General features: G+C 41.2%; 2 protein-coding genes across 2 annotated transcripts; one reads left to right on the forward strand and one right to left on the reverse strand.

Annotated features, from left to right (window-relative positions):
• The first annotated feature begins 29 nt into the window (after nt 1–29).
• LOC105676408 (2-oxoglutarate and iron-dependent oxygenase domain-containing protein 3-like) lies at nt 30–2,060 on the forward strand. The gene is made up of 5 exons (XM_012374246.2): nt 30–544; nt 748–1,185; nt 1,324–1,477; nt 1,547–1,673; nt 1,735–2,060. The coding sequence occupies exons 1-5, from the start codon at nt 390–392 to the stop codon at nt 1,881–1,883; spliced, it is 1,023 nt and encodes a 340-aa protein (XP_012229669.1). The 5' UTR covers nt 30–389; the 3' UTR covers nt 1,884–2,060.
• FASN1 (Fatty acid synthase 1) lies at nt 1,520–17,423 on the reverse strand. The gene is made up of 10 exons (XM_012374240.2): nt 17,260–17,423; nt 12,164–12,322; nt 11,731–12,084; nt 8,291–11,460; nt 7,360–7,828; nt 6,911–7,274; nt 5,347–6,833; nt 4,148–5,097; nt 3,623–3,859; nt 1,520–3,325 (listed from the first exon to the last, which is right to left on the reverse strand). The coding sequence occupies exons 2-10, from the start codon at nt 12,270–12,272 to the stop codon at nt 3,224–3,226; spliced, it is 7,242 nt and encodes a 2,413-aa protein (XP_012229663.2). The 5' UTR covers nt 12,273–12,322; nt 17,260–17,423; the 3' UTR covers nt 1,520–3,223.
• Between the last annotated feature and the right edge of the window lie 55 nt (nt 17,424–17,478).

Raw genomic sequence — 17,478 nt, forward strand, 5'->3', positions numbered from 1 at the left:
CAGTCCCTCTATTCCTTAGTCCGTGGCATGCACACAAGCAGAGAATCGCTTACGTCACACGTACGTGTGCGCACAGGTCGCATGGTCCGTGGTCGCGGTCGTTGCGGGTGTTAAATGGAACGCACCCCAGGTACATGTCCGCGATTCTCGATTGTGCGCGTCATTCCTGGTCACTCGCGTTCCATTCTGGATTCGTTGAAATTTTTATCTCATCTTATCTTATTGTCAGTCAAGATGCCACACAGCTGTATCATACTGTAAACACTTAAACGCGTTAGGCCGTTTATTAACTGTGCAATAATAAACACTTCTGTCATCTTAGTGACAGCCTATATTTGAAAATTTAGGGTCCAACAAAATTAAAAGATAAAAAATAGTGAGCCTACGCGATGGCGCAAGAAGTGAAGAAAGCAAAGAAAAAAAATGCGCAGAAAGAAAGCACAAAGCAAGAAGAATCTAAGACAGAAAAATTAAGCAAGGTAGAAAAGTCAACCAAGACAGAAAAATCAACTAAGACAGAAAAATCTATCAAGCCTGCCGAGTTGTATGTAGATTTGACTGCAATGTCATAAATTTTTAGTGTAGCGTTACACACTATATTTTTTGTCAATATTTATAAGTAGTTAAATACATAATGTTCAAATAAAAAAAATGTATTATATAAAGTGAGCTCTGCTTATTAAATGACTCTGATTTCCACAAGTGAATGATTTTATTCAAGAATTTAATTTGCTTTCTATTTCACAGGAAATATGGACCTCTTGTGTCCTTTCCATATCAAAGAATATGGTCCAGGTGCATTCTGATACTTGGAGTACTATTGATAGTTATGTATAACAGTAGGCAGGGCAAAGAAGTATTCTTAGCTAAGCAGAAAGATGTGTTGGTAAGTCGTACACAGAACGTTGAGTGCTCTGTGGATTATAGAGACGAGATAGAAAAATACTCTGGCTGTGTACCAGAAAAATGTGGCAGAATTGTTACTGACAAGCTGGTTTCGACAACAGAGGTAGATGTTTTACTGAAACTAGCAAAAAATGGATTCGATTTGGGTGTATCTAATAGTGGTATAAGTAATCTGCATCTTGATTCTGGCACTCTCACCGAGGACGACGGCTATATTAATGTCTATGAGCACCCGGCAGCAAAAAAGATATTTAACAGTGTGGATTTAGCAATTTATAGGTATGATTCTTAGTGATGTGCAAATTTAAATCTAGAACGCTAAATAAGGAAAACCTTATTGCTTTAAATTTAACAGTATAAAAGTTAGAATGTGAATTGATTGTATAAACTCAATAAATAAATTCTTTTAATTTACAGAGTAGTGAAATCGAAGATACAACATATGGTGGCACATAGTTTTGGCATAGATATGGATAAGATATATCTAACCGGGCCCACTTTTTTCTCGCGGGGGACTAATATGTTCGCAAAAACTGTATACTACGAGTACTGGCATCCATATTTCGATCAGGTTTGACTTAACACATTTAAGGTATGATTGAATAGATAAGAGTTGAATTAAAACGTAAATTTATTTCAGGAGAGACACGAATCGTTTCATTACACGTCGTTGCTGTATTTAAATGATTACAGTAAAGATTTCGAAGGCGGTCGATTTATATTTGTTGATAAGAATAATGTCAATTCAACAATAGAGCCTAGAAAAGGTAAGTGCCGTTGAAAATTAAATAAAGACTTACAAGATAGTAACGTTAGCAATGTTTTCAGGCAGAGTATTAATTTACACGTCGGGAAGTGAAAACTTGCATCTAGTCGAAGAAGTGAAATCTGGTGTTCGTTACTGTCTAGTTGTGGCTTTCACGTGCGATAAAAACGCTGCTATATCCGATACACACTTTGGGAATGGATTAATTTAATATCTTATTACATTAATATTTCACCATTTTGTTTACATTACTTTTGTGATCGAAGTGCACAAAGAAAATGTCTTACGTGCGAATTGTAAGTAAATTTTTTATTTTTCCAAGTTATATTGAATTTATAATCCAACAGTATTATAATAGTATTAAAAGAAAATAAATTTATTGTTTGTATGGGGTTGTTTTTGGAGATTTTTTTGATTAAATCACCACCTGACAATAATATCGAATATAAAACATATGAAATAAATGATCTTAATTAGCTTGCAATATATTTTCAACTTTTAAGCATATCATTTTCACATATGATACGTAAGCGAAAAATAAAACAAAACATATTACGTATCATACGGATACTTATAACAAAATCTATCATAAATTAAGTCTTAATAATTTAGGAGTAAACATTAAAATCAGTAATTAAGAGCCGTGTTAAGGAATGTTTTGGTATAATTTTGTCATTATGTACAATCTCATCACAATACTGTGATGAAAAGCACTAGAGAAATCTATTAAGCTAGAGAATAGGAGATCAACCCACTTAAAAAAATATCATTAATTACTAAGTGGAAAACAATAACGCGATGCACTAATTATTACATAATTTAAATAAATAAATATGCGCATATATGCGCATAAGTTTAATAATGGACGTTGATCCACTTTGGAAATCATCACAAAGATTTGCGTAGTCTTAAAAAAAAAATTCCTAAATTGATCTCGTGTATTTATAAAAATTACAATAATTTATTATATTCAATTGAAATGAAATGGTACAGATACCATTCTAAGATAATGCATTTTTTTCTCTTGTCTTGCGCGTTTTTCACTTTGTACAATCTGCTTGTTTGCGATTATGTGAACTTCCTAATTAAAGTATATGACGAGGAACATATACGCAAGAGAACTCTATGCAACTAATCCATATTAATCTATACAGCACAGAATCTTTTACAAGACACATTGTGGTAACGTGGCAATCTTGCAAATTGCAATGCATTGTCACGGAGACAATTTAGAGGCAATTTGGAATTGCCAAATTCCAACAATCATATGCATGATATTGTAATCTTTCAAAAGGCGTGCACTTCAATGTCGCTGCAATTCTACAATAGTTTTGCGACAACATTAAGCAACATATTTACAATATCGCAATTTTATAATGAAATAATATCATCAATGTCTTTGCAATCTTTCTGTCTGTATGGGGATTATTAAGTTCCGCCGGCATCGCGCCATGTCACGTAACTATTTTCGTGCGTAATAAAATATACGCAGGTTCCTAACTTAGCTACGTGTTCAATTCTTTAAAAAAAACATTCCTCGCGTTCCGCAAATTACACTCGCAAGAAATCGGCGATCTTTTTCGCACTTTCTCCCAACAGTATCGTCCTGTGGTTTCCTTCCACTTCTTCTATTCTCACCGGTTGCGTGCAGATCTAAAAAGTAAAAAGAAAACAAATTACATGTAAGTCTTCAAGTATAAAGTCGGCAAACCTTTCGATTCCACAAATGAGAAATATTAATTGATCAAGCTTATATTCAAACAAACTAAGCGTATCCATTTGAATTCAAATTCACAAATCCGCAACGTTTCATACAAATACTTTCGTCGGCAATTTTCACGGCAAGAGTCATGCATACGTGACAGCGATCGTCAAAATGATAGAAAAGGAAAAAAAGATAACATTGTAGATATTATATAATTTAATAAGAGAGATGAATGTGTGCTTTACCTTTGATAAACCGTAATCCTCTTCTATATTTATATAGTTATCTGTAGCTTTAATCAGTGTGACTGGTCCGTTGAACTTTTTGCTCGGTTCGTATAATGAAGCAGCTAACAACTTTAGGAACAAAAGGTGTCCGGCGATCTTCAGATCTTCGTTGTCAAACGGCGTGTCGCCTATCACTTTCAACATATTCTCTTGGATATCCTCCATCTGCGTAATGTTTGCTAGCATACTGCATGCCTAAAAGATTCCGGATTATAAAATGCATATAGCAAATAGCTAATAAACGAGAAAAAAAACATATTGAATGTTCAATAATTATGAATCGTCAAATTCAAAGGGCAAAAAAAGTTATCTGCGCATACAATAAGCTCGCTCATTAGAGTTGATTCTTGCTTAGGTTTCATATTATTTATTCCTCGATTATTTGTGCAATATCCCTCTTTATAATTATTTCTATCTTTGACATTTGAGAATACACTATACGTTTTTTAGGTACAAGAAAGAATAAGTAAACATTGTACTTACTTGTAGGTAAGTAATGCTCTTGTTGAACTGTATGGTGAAAAACGCCATCGCTTTTACGTAACCTTCCATTACATCCTCATTAGACAATAATCTACTGATCTGCTTCGTTTGCAGGTGCACGAATGCCGACGAACCGTCGATCAAACTCAGTTGAACCTTTTCTCCGGCGGTTTCCAATTGCAGGGCCATCTCAATCGCGACGCAAGCGCCAAACGAATATCCCGCCACGTGGTACGGTCCCTTCTTCTGGACCTTCCTGATGGCGCTTACGTAAAACGCAGCCATGTTGAGTATCGTGTCATGAGGTGTTTCTTTGGTGCTTTGCAGACCCCAAAGTGGTCTCTCGAGTTCGCTGGCCATGTCTTCGAGATGTGCCGCCAGACCCTCGATCGCGTGAACGATAAACAATGCCGGTCCCTTCGAGCTCTTCGTCTTGAGGCGGACGAGGAATTCCTTAGGGAGTAATTCGTTACTCGGCCACTGCATCAGCAGCATGTTGTTGCTGGCGACGCTGGCGTCCGAGACCGCGGTAGTAGTTGCCACACTCGCGGCGGGAGGTTGCTGTTCCTTCGCCGTCTCGCCACTCGCCGAAGATAATTCTTGCAGTTTGCCGAAAGTCAAGTTACGGATATCTTGGGGCGACAACACGACTTCGTAGTTCCTCTCGAGGGTCTGTTTTATCTCCGTGCCCATCAGCGAGTCCATACCCAAATCGGCCAGGCTGTTGTTGGGATTGATCGAGTTCACTTCTTTGATACCCAAGATATTGGCGATCGCTTCAACGAGGCCGGCCTTGTTGCCGCCGTCCGCGGATTTGTATTTCTCAGCTAACACCGCGGAAGCTAGCACCGGATGTGGCTGCTGAAGGAACGTGTCCATGGTGGCGAGGCAACTCGCTATATGCTGCGGTAAGGTACCGCCCACTTCGGTATCGTTATCTCCCATTGTTTCTGAAAAACATAGCATTACATCATAAAAATAGGAATATAAAATATAGCGTGCCATAAATGTACAGAATAATAATTTCTGAACTTAATTTTAAACTTAATTTCCATCATTATTGGTAAATTTATAATATTTTTTAGAAAGTAGAATAAAAATGACGAAAAATCAGCTTTTAGAAGCAAAACAGACGACCAAAAAAAAGTTTTGAAAAACCAATTCAGGAGGCTATGCGATTGAGAGAAAAATTATATTACCTATAACTAAGCCGACGTCTCCGATAGCGCCCCACTGAATAGCGAGACCAGGCAAGCCATTAGCCTGTCTCTGCTCCATCAATCTCTCCATAGTCGAGTTTGCGAAACCGTAATTGGTTTGGCCCGCGTTTCCGCGACCGCACGATATGGACGAGAACACGACGAAGTAATCCAGGGACGGGCAGGACTTCCTGGACGCCACGTCCAGATTCCTCGTACCGCTGACTTTCGGCAATATCACCGTCCTGTAATCCGCCTCTTCCAGATTCTCGATCAAGGCGTCGCGCAGGACGGCCGCCAGGTTGAATATACCGCCTACCGGTGCCAGCCGGCTGCTTTCCGCGATCAAGCGCTCGGCGCCCGCCAGTGTCGTGACGTCCGCCGTGGAGATGGCGACCTTCACGCCCTTTTCGCGCCAGCGTCGCACGCACAACGCCTGGTAACCGGTGCGTATGCCCGAGCGCGACACGAGAACAATGAACTTGGCGCCGCGGGCGATCATCCAGTTGGCCAATTCCAGACCGAAACCGCCAAGACCGCCGATCAGCACGTACGATTTCTCCGGATTCATGTAAGTACGCGGTATCGCGGCAACGATCTTCGGCATCGGCATCACGCGTTCCTTCGGTTCCTCCTCCCGGATCTTCAGCAGCACCTTACCGATGTGCTTGCCCGTCGCCATGAATCGGAATCCCTGCTCGAGCTGCTGCTCCGAGAACACAGTCGAGGGCAGCGGGCGCACCGCACCGTTCAAGATTCCCTCCGAAACCAATCTCACCACTTCTTTCTTCTCCGGGCAATCCTCGCCGAACAACGCGTCCAACAATATACCGTGGAAGGCCGTGTTCTTCAGGAACATCGACATCCCCACGCGACTGTCGTTCGACAGATCGTACTTGCCAATCTCGAGGAAGCGTCCGTTCATCGCGAGGCACCGTATGCCAGCCTGCAGTTTATCCTCCGCCAGTGAATTCAGTATCACGTCGACTCCGCGTCCCTGCGTCTCGTTAAGTATCAGCTGTTCGAAGCTGGTGTCTCGTGAATTGCCGATGTGTCGGTCGGTCAACTGAGGGAAAGTCTTCTTGATGTACTCTCTCTTATCCTGCGTGCCAACGGTGGTGAAGACCGTGCAGCCGGCGTGCAGAGCGATGGCGATCGCCGCTTGGCCGACGCCGCCTGTACCGGCGTGAATCAGGATGCTCTCGCCCGGCTTCAGTTCACCGCGCACGAACAGCGCGTAGTAACTGGTCGCGTAAGCGACGGGTATCGTCGCCGCCTGTTCCAGCGTCCATTTGTCTGGTATCTCCCAAAGGAAACCACAGTCCGCCACCACGGTGGTCGCCAGTCCTCTGGCCTCGACCATGCCCATCACACGACGGCCGTCCTCGTCCCTTCCGGAAAACTCGAGTCCCAATATACAATCCTCCGTGGCCATCTTTCCCGGCAAGGCGTCCGGCGGCAGTTTGCCGCTCGCCAACATGATATCCCTGTTTGTTCGTGTGAAATTACTTGCCAGAACTTATCTAAGCGAGCAACGAATGACACTTTGTTTCAACCATCTTACCTAAAGTTCAACGGAGCGTAGTACACGCTGCACAGCGTTGTATTTGAGAAATTGTCGGGCCGATAGTAACTCAACGGACCCTCGATCCATCTTAGGCTGCTCAAATCTCCCCGCACTAGCGCGTTTACATAGGCATGCTCCACTTGGAGAGAAGACAGGTTGCTCTGCTGATCCAATTGCAGGTGCCGATAACTGCCCCACTGTTCCCCCTTCAGCACGTTGGCCATTAGGCCCTTGCTCAACTGTTGCTTGTAGAATTGCACAGATAGGCCAAACTTGGGTGCGTTTTTATCCTGGATGAAGACGTAGCGGGCGTTTGCACCGCCCGATTCGCGCCGAATGCAAGTCATGAGTCCCACGAGACCTGCGAAACGAGATGGTTTTTCGATTTAACTTGATAGAAAAAAAATTAAAGAAACTATTTGAAAATGATTCTTTCGCAATCTTACCGAGTGATTCTTCGCCTTGGGATACAAGGAGCACTTCCTGTTCTTCCGTTTCGGATTTCTTCAGCGCTGCCTTCACGCCCTCCAACCACGAGAGATTCTTTTCTGTGATCTGTATTACGATCGGTTCGCCATTCTTTTCTTGTTTCTTCAGCAAGAGATAAGTCTTCCCCACGGGATCGACTTGCTTTCCGACCAACGACAGACCCGCGTGTTTCAACGCGGTGTTCAAATTTAGCTGGGTGCTAGTCTCCTCCAGAAGAACGAAACCGTTGGGCTTTAATGCGGCCGCCAGATTTTTGAGAACGGTGTATAATTGATTGGACAAGACGTCCGCCGCTATGACAAGGTGCACGTCTTGAGCCGGAGGTGCGTTGTTCACGTCACGCGCCACAACCTCAACGTTCATGTCCAGTTGATCGAGAGTCGCCGTGTAATGGTCCGGAGAAACAGTGGCCACCTGTATATCGACCTAAAAAAACAAAAATAATTTTCATAAAAATATAGCGTTACAAACATTCAATTTATTAATCAACAATGTCGCGATAAGCTTAAGTATTGAATATTTTAATAAATTTATAACATAAAAAAAAATCTATATAATAATAAATAATTCTAATAAATGTTAAGAGCAAATCTTGAAAAAATATAAATAAAAATTAACATTAGAAGAGAAACGCAATTATAAATAGAAAAATCTATAATCGCCAGCGCCGTTCACTCATAAATTCAAACATATGGAAATTATACATAAATGCAAGTAACAATTTAAGAATCTTGGAAGTTGTATTGAGAACTACTTCGATCTTTTTTATTGTCGACATTTTGCATCAACAATTATAGGTTCCTCGCTTCAAATTACTCATCTGAATAATTTATTCATTGAATTAAATAATTTATTATAATAAGTTGATGAAAACTTGGCAATACTTACAATATGCGGACCAGGTTCGCCATAGAGAATGTCCAGCACGAGCGGCGTCAAGAGGGCTTCCGCGGCTCGTTCGCCCGCGACTTCCACGGCTTTGATCTTCAGCGCCATTATATTCTCAAACATGGTCTGCAGAAGCACGGTGAGCGCGTGCACCTTTCCTCTCGTCGGATCCTCCACCAGACTGTGCGGATTCTCATAAGGTACGAAAGTGTATCGCTCGTGTTTGGGATCGGCTTGAGACTGTTGTCGTCGTGGTGCCAAGGAAGCCTTCAATCCTCTGAGTTCAATGCCGCCAGATTTGACGATATTAATGTTCTTGTAATTATACACCGGCAGTGCGCCGTCCTCCGGTAATTCGTCCACCAGTTGCCTGTGAAGTACAGGATTGATCGCGGCGTATTGCAAACGGGACGGCAGATACAGCAGCTTGTGACTGGTGGACAGTATGCTGAACTGAAGCATGGTATCGATATAAGAGATCCACTCGTTGGACCAGCGAAGTTCGCCGGCGGTGGCATAATTGTCGCAGGATTTGATGCCTTGGAAGAGGCCGCGGTACTCGTATCCGCGCAGTCTCAGTTCCTTGTAAACGTCTTTCGTGTCCATCGGCAGAGTCTCCTTGTCGGCGGACGGCATCAGCGGCGGCGACAATTTCAACTGATCCTTCTCGATGGCTTCGGACACGCGGATGTTTCCGCTGACGGCGACCGTGCCGCCCTCGCATATTTCAAAGTTGCCCGATCCCTCCAAGATGGTTATGGAGAACTTCACCACTCCCTCCTTCGGCATTATGGTGGCGCGCTGGAACCGCACGTTCTCCAACACCACTGGCAACCGATCGTATTCGACGCCGCGCAGCTTCGCCAGAGTTTTCCACACCAGCAGAATGTAGCCGGTGGCCGGGAAAAGGATCCGCCCGTCTATTTGATGTCCCGCTATGTGCGCGTCCGTTTCCTTCGACAGATCCACTTGGACCACGCATTCTCCCGATCGTCCCGACACCTGCTTGAACGTGGCCACTTCCCAGTCGGTGGAATGATCCCATTTCACCAGCGGGCCGATCATCGGTGTTCCGCGACCGACGGGGAAACTCACAGGCGGATAAAGCTTGGAGATGTCCGGCTGCGCGCCGGCCACGTACAGCTTGCCCACGCTGGACAGCAAAAAGGCCAGATTGTTCGCGTGACCCTGCTTGTGCAGACCGATGTTGGTGACCGTCGGCGGTAACGATCTCCGCAGGATCGCCTGCAGCAAGCAGTGAGGCGCGATTTCGATTGTAATTGCGTTCTCCGGAATGTGTTTGATCGCTTCGTGGAAGAGTACGGGCGACAGCAAGTTGTTGACGTGATACGCGGACGAGCTGAACTGCGCGAGTGGACTGCCCCACGCGGCCTCGGGTATGGAGGTGGAGATCCATCTGGCCGACCTCTGTTTCGGATTCGGTATGATTTGATCGAGCGAGGCGCGTAACTTGGGCCCGGCCGTGGCGATGTATTTGCTGTGGAAAGCGACGCCGGAACTCTTCACCAATTTGGCGAAGATGTCTTTGCTCTTTAATTCCTCCACAAACTTTTTCAGAGATTTCGGCTGACCGGAAACGGTCACCGACTCCGCGGAATTGTGACACGCCGGAATGATGTCGGGCGGGCACATACTCTTCGCCTGCTCCCAGCTCAGACCCACCGCCGCCATGGCGCCCACGTCCAGTTTCGAGTCCTTGATCGACTTGCCTCTGCAGTAGGCTGCTATAACGGTCTGCTCCGGCGTGAACGAGCCGTCGGCGTAGGCGCAGCCCAGCTCCCCGACGGAGTGCCCGACTATGCCGTCCGGATGTACGCCTATGGACGTCAGCACGTCGACGAGGGCGACCTGCATGGCCGCGATCGACACGAAGGAATTTATCACGTTCTCGAACGTCTCTTCCGTGCTATTCATGATGATGTCCATGAGATCGATGCCGTGCGGCCTCAGCGCGTCCGCGCACCGGTGCAGACTACGCTGGAAGACCTCGATGCCGAGCAGCTCGCGACCCATGCCGGCCCACTGCGCGCCCATACCGGAGAATACGAACCAGATGGGACGTTTCTCTTCCTGGATCACCACATCGGCTATCTCGCGCATCCCATCGACGCTCAATATGTCGTAGCCGCGAATCTTGTGACCCGGTATGTTGTTGTTGTGCACACCGTGCAGCAACGAGAGAAACTCGTCGTCTGTCCGATGCTCCTTCGCTTTGTCCAGCAAAGTGTGTACGGCCTCCTGCGTGCGACCCGACACGGCGACCAGTCTGGGTAAGAGTTCGGTGTCCAGCACCGGTGACAATTTTGGCTTTGGATTGCTGCGCAGAACGACGTGCGCGTTCGCGCCGCCGAAACCGAACGAGTTGATGCCTATGATACCGCCGTTCCACGGCGTAGCCTTGTCGACCACTTTGAGACGTCCTTCCAACAAGCCAGGAATGTTCGGATTCGGACTCTCGAAGTGTAAGTTTGCGGGGATCACGCCCGCTTCCATCGCGATCAACATCTTGGCGATCGCGCACAGTCCGCTGGCAGGTTCCGAGTGACCCATGTTGGACTTGATGGAACCGATGAGCAGGGGCGCCGTCCTGTTTTTGCAGAACAGTTCGTCGACAGAGTTGATTTCTTCCGGATCACCGACCTTGGTGCCGGTACCGTGGGCCTCCACGTAGACCACGTCCGCGGGATTGATCCCGACCTCGTTGTACACCTCGCGCATCAATTTATTCTGCATATTACCGTTCGGATACGTGATACCCTGACGTTTGTGACCGTCAGTGTTCGTTTTCGTGTGAAGCACTGTGGCGTACACCCTGCGCGCATCCTTTGCCTTCTGTAAATATATTGCCGCCACCGCCTCGGCTCTTACGTAACCTTTACCCGCGGAGTCGAATGCTTTGCATTTACCATCCTCAGACAGCATGCTCAGCCTGTGAAATTGAAGCGCATTCGCAGGCTTCAGCAGGAGATTCGCTCCGCCGACAATCGCGGCGTCGCACTCGCCGGCGCGCATTGCGGCAATCGCATGATGCATGGCGTACAACGATGAGGAACAGGCCGTGTCTACCGCATAACTAGGTCCGGTGAAGTCGAATGTATAAGAGATTCTATTGGCGAACATTGCTCTGCAACATCCGGTCAGTTCATATCCTGCAAATAACATTATCTTTTATTCGTTATTTTTTAAGTTTTTTGCCGTTAAATGTTGACGAAATATGAGACAAATTTATGTCAAATGTAAAAAAAATTAAGTGCGTTTAAAATTACGACAAATAGCTTCTTATAAATTTTTGAATTTTAACAATTTTTTTTTCTCAATTTTTGATAAAAATTTCAACAAATATCTGCGATTAAAATATCAGACAAATGTAAGCAATTTATTGGATGACAATCCAGAATCAATTTTCGAAATATACGAACCAGTGATTTTATCTATCTCTTTCGTCCAAAATTCATCAGATTCTGAAGAAGAAACGCCGATAAACACGCCGGTACGCGATCCTCTCACGGCCGAGGGATTGATGCCAGCATCAACTATTGCCTCGTGCGTGATTTCTAACAACATTCGAAGCTGTGGATCCATTACATCTGCTTGTTTGGGATGCACCCCAAAAAACGAGGCGTCGAAGCTACTGAGGTTCTTCAGCTTGGCGGATCTGAGCGGTAATCCGTGGATACCCGGCGTAAAACGGCGATCGTCATCGGTAACCATGTCAACTTCCTTCATTAGATTCTCTTTAAATTCCTCGATGTTTGACGATTCGGGCAGACGACCTGAAAGAAATGTCGACGTGTCACGCTCCCATAACGATCCGGTTAAATTATATCGCAACTGTTCACAATCGACAATTACCTGAAATGCCCGTAATGACGATGTCACTGTCGATGGAATATGGTACTCCATTTCCGACCACGGGTTCCCGCGTCATAGGACTGTTGATACTTTCAAACTGAGCAGGCATTTTGCCGTGTAATTTATGTTAAACTTCGTTTACTGTAGATTCTTCTCCGTCTGCAAAGATAAAAACCAATTCGAATCATTAGAACATATTTAAACAATAGAAAAATTTCAATTTTTTATACTTCTTAAGAATATAATGTTTTTCGTTTTCGTTAAAAATATCTCTTGCTTTGCCTTCAGCATATTTTAAAAAAATCATCAAACAGATCTTTCATCATTTTTGTCGGGATTGAAGATTTCAATAAGTCTGTCTGAGATTATTTACGCGTATCTGTAACATTAAAATCTAAATTCGCTGGTTAAGATCTCGTTCAACATGTCTCTTTGGACACGCTCAATCCGTGAGCAATTACTATGCACAATTACCTTCAATTGGCACACAGCATACTTAATTGAGTAATCTCAGTTGAGTAGTTTCACTCGGATAAACCAATTTTGCAATGATTGTTCGCGGGTGTCATTCCTTTCAACAAATGCATAATGTTAATGAATGACAGCACGTGTCCTCAAATGACCAAAAATCCTCGTTTACACATTCCGATAAAAATCTCATATATTTCTATTCTACTTAAATCTTAAGTAAGATTTGATGTCATCGTTTAAGATACGCTAGTTTTAAAAACTGTCATTAAATTAAATAGAGGGAAAGAAACTATTACATTAATTCAAAATATATTATTGCAATCATGAAAATTTTTCGTGTGCATTCAACTTTCACAGATATTATTACATTTTAAATTTCAGTCTGATATGTATTGACATGTAAGATATGATATGTCATCAACACTCGCCTCAAACGTGCCACTGCAAAAAAATCATGCAACACTTGATAAAAAATTAATCAGAACGTTGGTCACATCACATGATCAATATGTTCAGTATCATACGTTTATTATACGTTATACGTGGCGAAGTTACTAATTAGACATGCGAAAATATTAAGATGAAACGCTGGACAGCTTTGTCTTGGAGTTTTCCTCCACATTTTGAAACGGAGTATCCGCTAAAGTACTCTTTTGTTAAACAAACTGCACATATACGCGGGTAAATAACAACCTTGAAAATATAAAGTGTACGTGCGGTCAGCACGAGCTCGATTCGTGATCACGTGCTGCGGAACGTGTTATCCTCGACGTGACATAATTTTGGAAGATAGCAAAGTCACGCGTCATTTGTGAAAATTGTCTGATACCCAATCAACGGAGCGATATAATTTTGGAAGATAGCAAAATAACGTATCATTTATGAAAATTGAATGACATTGGGTATGACAGGCGCGTGTCTACTTGACGACACTTTTTTTTAAAAGGTAATACCGGCTAATCAACGGCGTGGTATAATTTTGAAAGATAGCAAAGTCTCGCGTCACTTATTGTCTGATATCTAATCAATGGCACAATAACAGAGCGCAAGATCCGCACATTAATTTTTACAGATATTTTTTTCTTTAGCAAAAATCTCACCCTTGTTTTCCTATGCGTAAAACTATCGGCTGATAAAGCCAAGATAAACGGTGGTTTTGCGAGTTTTGTAACCGCGATAAGATTTGCACATTATTGCGCACGAATCAGCGATGAGAAGTTATCACAGTTGTCGATCGATGTTAAACTAATTCAACAAAATTGAATCAGCCATGTCGTTATCTGAATGATTCATTCAGACCTTATCGGTGACGATAAATAAATAGAAAAAATTTACAATCGGTCATATTACGTCGAGGATATTCAAGTCAAGCAAGATCGAGTTATCACGTTAGCGTGGTTCGCAGAGTGAATTGGATTCTGAATGACACGTTTATTATGTATGTTGCAAAGTTGCTAATTAGACAAGTAACTGCGAGGATATTAAGATAAAAAAACGCTAGACAGTTTTGTCCTTGAGTTTTATCCACTACATTTTGAAACGGAGTATCTGCTAAACTCTTTCGTTAAACAAACTGTACGCGGATAAATAACGCATTAATCTTGAAAATATAAAGTATATGTGCAGTCAGCACGAGTTCGCTTCGTGAAATCATATAAAGCAAATATGTAACTTGTCATACAAAACGATAGATCACTTCTGAATAAATTTAGCAGTATATTAAGAAAAAGAAATAAAAAATACTGCAGATTTGAATGTGTTGCTTCTAAATAGACAGACATTTATATTTTCGTCTGAAAAAGATAAAATTAGAAAATATATTTTATCATAATTAAGATCAAAATTCAAAAAAAAGCAATAATTATTAATATTCTTGATAGAGTAGTTTTTTGTACTGCGTCCCACTTATACTTTCAAATGAGGTTTCTCATATAATATAGTCATCTCACATCATACAATCATAAGATGATTAAGATTACAAATGTCGAATTTTAATTTAAGCGATAATATACGCTTATTGCCAATTCATTGTACCGTTTTTTACACCGATAATATACGTTTTAGATAGATAAAAAATTAACCCCTCATGCGTACAAAACTTAATGATCGCAGCTTTTGTATTTCGTCACATTCAACTAATTGATTCAGCTATTAAGTCTTATTAAAAGATAATTAGAAATTAAAACGATATCAGAAGTAGCTGCGCGGCAAATAAGTACAACAGCTGTACGTTTGATACTCAAAAGCTCGAGGTTGCGCCCACGCAATCGCGATCACGCGTGTGCGATTGTAATTAATAATTAAGGCATTAATAATTGCACTCTTGGAGAACACGAAAAATATGATATTCTAGAAAATTCAAAGTCTTCGATACATGTGTGTTTAAAATATAAATAAGTTAAGAGAAGCAACAAATTCAAAATAAAAAGATTTGATATTGTTTTCACAGATAAGCAGAATATTATGCAAGAGCATGAAAAAAGATAACTTATATATATTTCAAACAACATAGAATCTTGCAGTTTTAGTGTAGTATTGTTTAAATATATCCAGCAAGATTTGCGCTATATGATAAAGTTTCTGCTCAAATAAGAAATATTTATTTCTGTTATAAATACTCAAAAACCAAAAATACAAAATCGCAAGAGCTGTTACAATAAATGCTATCGATTCTTCTAAAAATAAAAAAGGAATAATTTTTACATGTTTTTATATTTTTACACACAAAATTAGTTTAAAGTTATTTTAAACTTATTTGCATTTCATTGCTTTCTTACGAATATTCAACCATCAACTGAAGTAACTTCTGAACAACTTTGCATTGATTGTACGTACAATTCCTAGGACAACTGTAAAATCTCATTCAAAACATTACGCAACATTAAAAGAGCATAAAAACGAATCAAAAAACATTTAAAAAAATTAGTATAAAGCTTGAATTTATCGATTCTTTTAGTTTACTAATTTTTTCAAGCAAAAATGTGCATAGACATAATCTAAAAGAAATTATGCTTATCATTTTTGCAAAAATATCTTAAAAACTTATAAATATGACAATATAATAAAACATCAACAATTATAAGTATTATATGTATATATTATAAGTTAATTATATATATTACACAAGTATTATACAGGAATGAGGAGCCTTGCACGATAACGGTGCACCTTCGGTGGAATTGTCAACAGTCATACGTTTGACACAATTACACATATCGAAAAATGTCTTACATTTGCCACCAAAGTCAGTCTCAGCATTCTAACTATTATTTAATGGGAACTAATATTCAACGCGATTATATTAATTCCACTGAAAATGATTGAATGTTACGGCTGAAATGTTTGGACATTATAAAATTAATAAAGGATTTTTTAACATCATCATCATGCAAGACGCCTTATTATTCCTATACTTATAATTGTTTATGTTAATTATTAAGAACTCATCCATTCTGCTTTTGTTGTTAATATAATAAAATTTATAACTGATAAATTTGTACGGTTGAAAATTAATTAGTTAAAATGTTTCATTGTTTCTGCAATTCTCTTGCGTGAAGCTTTATAACAATATAAATAATATTTCTCTTTCCTCTTTAGTCTTTCTATTTATAACCAAATTTATACCATTTTTAAATGTTAATGTAAACAAAAATATTTATAATGATTCATAAAAGTGAAATCGCAAACACAACAGGTATCGATTTGACATCACGCTCATATAACATCCGGATATGTATGACGTAATATAAACACGAAAGAAGTATCGACTATTGTTGGTAATATTGAGTTTTATAAAAGAAACGAAAGCAAAGTCACGTATAAATCTTTTTTTCATGCTACACGCGAGAATTTGTCACTATTTGCCATTTATATGAGTTGGATTGCGAATCCGTAAAACTGAGCATATATAATGAACTCGTTCGCATTTCTCGCGAAGCCGCAATGCATTCGATTGTTCTGTTAGACATTCACATAGTTTGACATACATAATGATAAATTGCTTTCGTCTCTCTTTTCTCTCTATATTTCGAGTGTATATTGCCCTTTATTATTGCCTGGTATTCTTTAAAGTACCGTGCGACAAATTGAAGTAGTGGGTGTAATCGATCTAATTCCTTTTACAAGTAGTCCGGAAAATAACTGATTACTATGTTACTTGTTCTCACCGAGAAAAACTAGCAAACAGTGTAATTACTTGTGAACGACTGAATGTATTTAATTCTTGAACGTATAATTTATCCTGCAAGCAAATAAAAAATATATTTCATGGAACGCTAATATTACAGATTTCTTGACATAATATGGCATCATAATAATCATAATAAGCAATTACACACGAGAATAAATATATTTTTAACTTTTGTCGGTGACAATATATTATGATGCTTTTACAAATATAATTGAATTTTTTATGATTTACTAAACTGTATTGTACCGATCTGATAATTGTGTAATTTTTTTGTGCTTTAGCTTATCGGAAAAAAAACATAAAGATCAGTATGAACAAATTTTACGCAAGATCACTTTCCAGTGTGGCGTTTCCGGCATCGCGCGATGCCGTTACTTCCCTCAGGAAGCAGATGATCACCCGCACTACCCCGATTATTGATCGCGCAAAAACTCACCTGATTCGCGTTCTCGTATATACGTAATCCTGAAGAAAAATGTGGAACGCGTTACTCGTTGCGCCGTCCGGCCTTTTGAATCACCGCGGGACTCTCTTTGCAGTTGCGGAACTTGCTCACGGACACGAGTGACTCCCGCTCTCGCTGGAGAAAACTGCCGGGCGATCAAATAGAGAACTGGCTGGCGTCTAGCTCACCAGCATCTTATTATAGAATTGG

The sequence above is a fragment of the Linepithema humile genome, chromosome 3 (genome assembly GCF_040581485.1).
Source record: "Linepithema humile isolate Giens D197 chromosome 3, Lhum_UNIL_v1.0, whole genome shotgun sequence".
Classification (NCBI taxonomy): Eukaryota; Metazoa; Arthropoda; class Insecta; order Hymenoptera; family Formicidae; genus Linepithema; species Linepithema humile.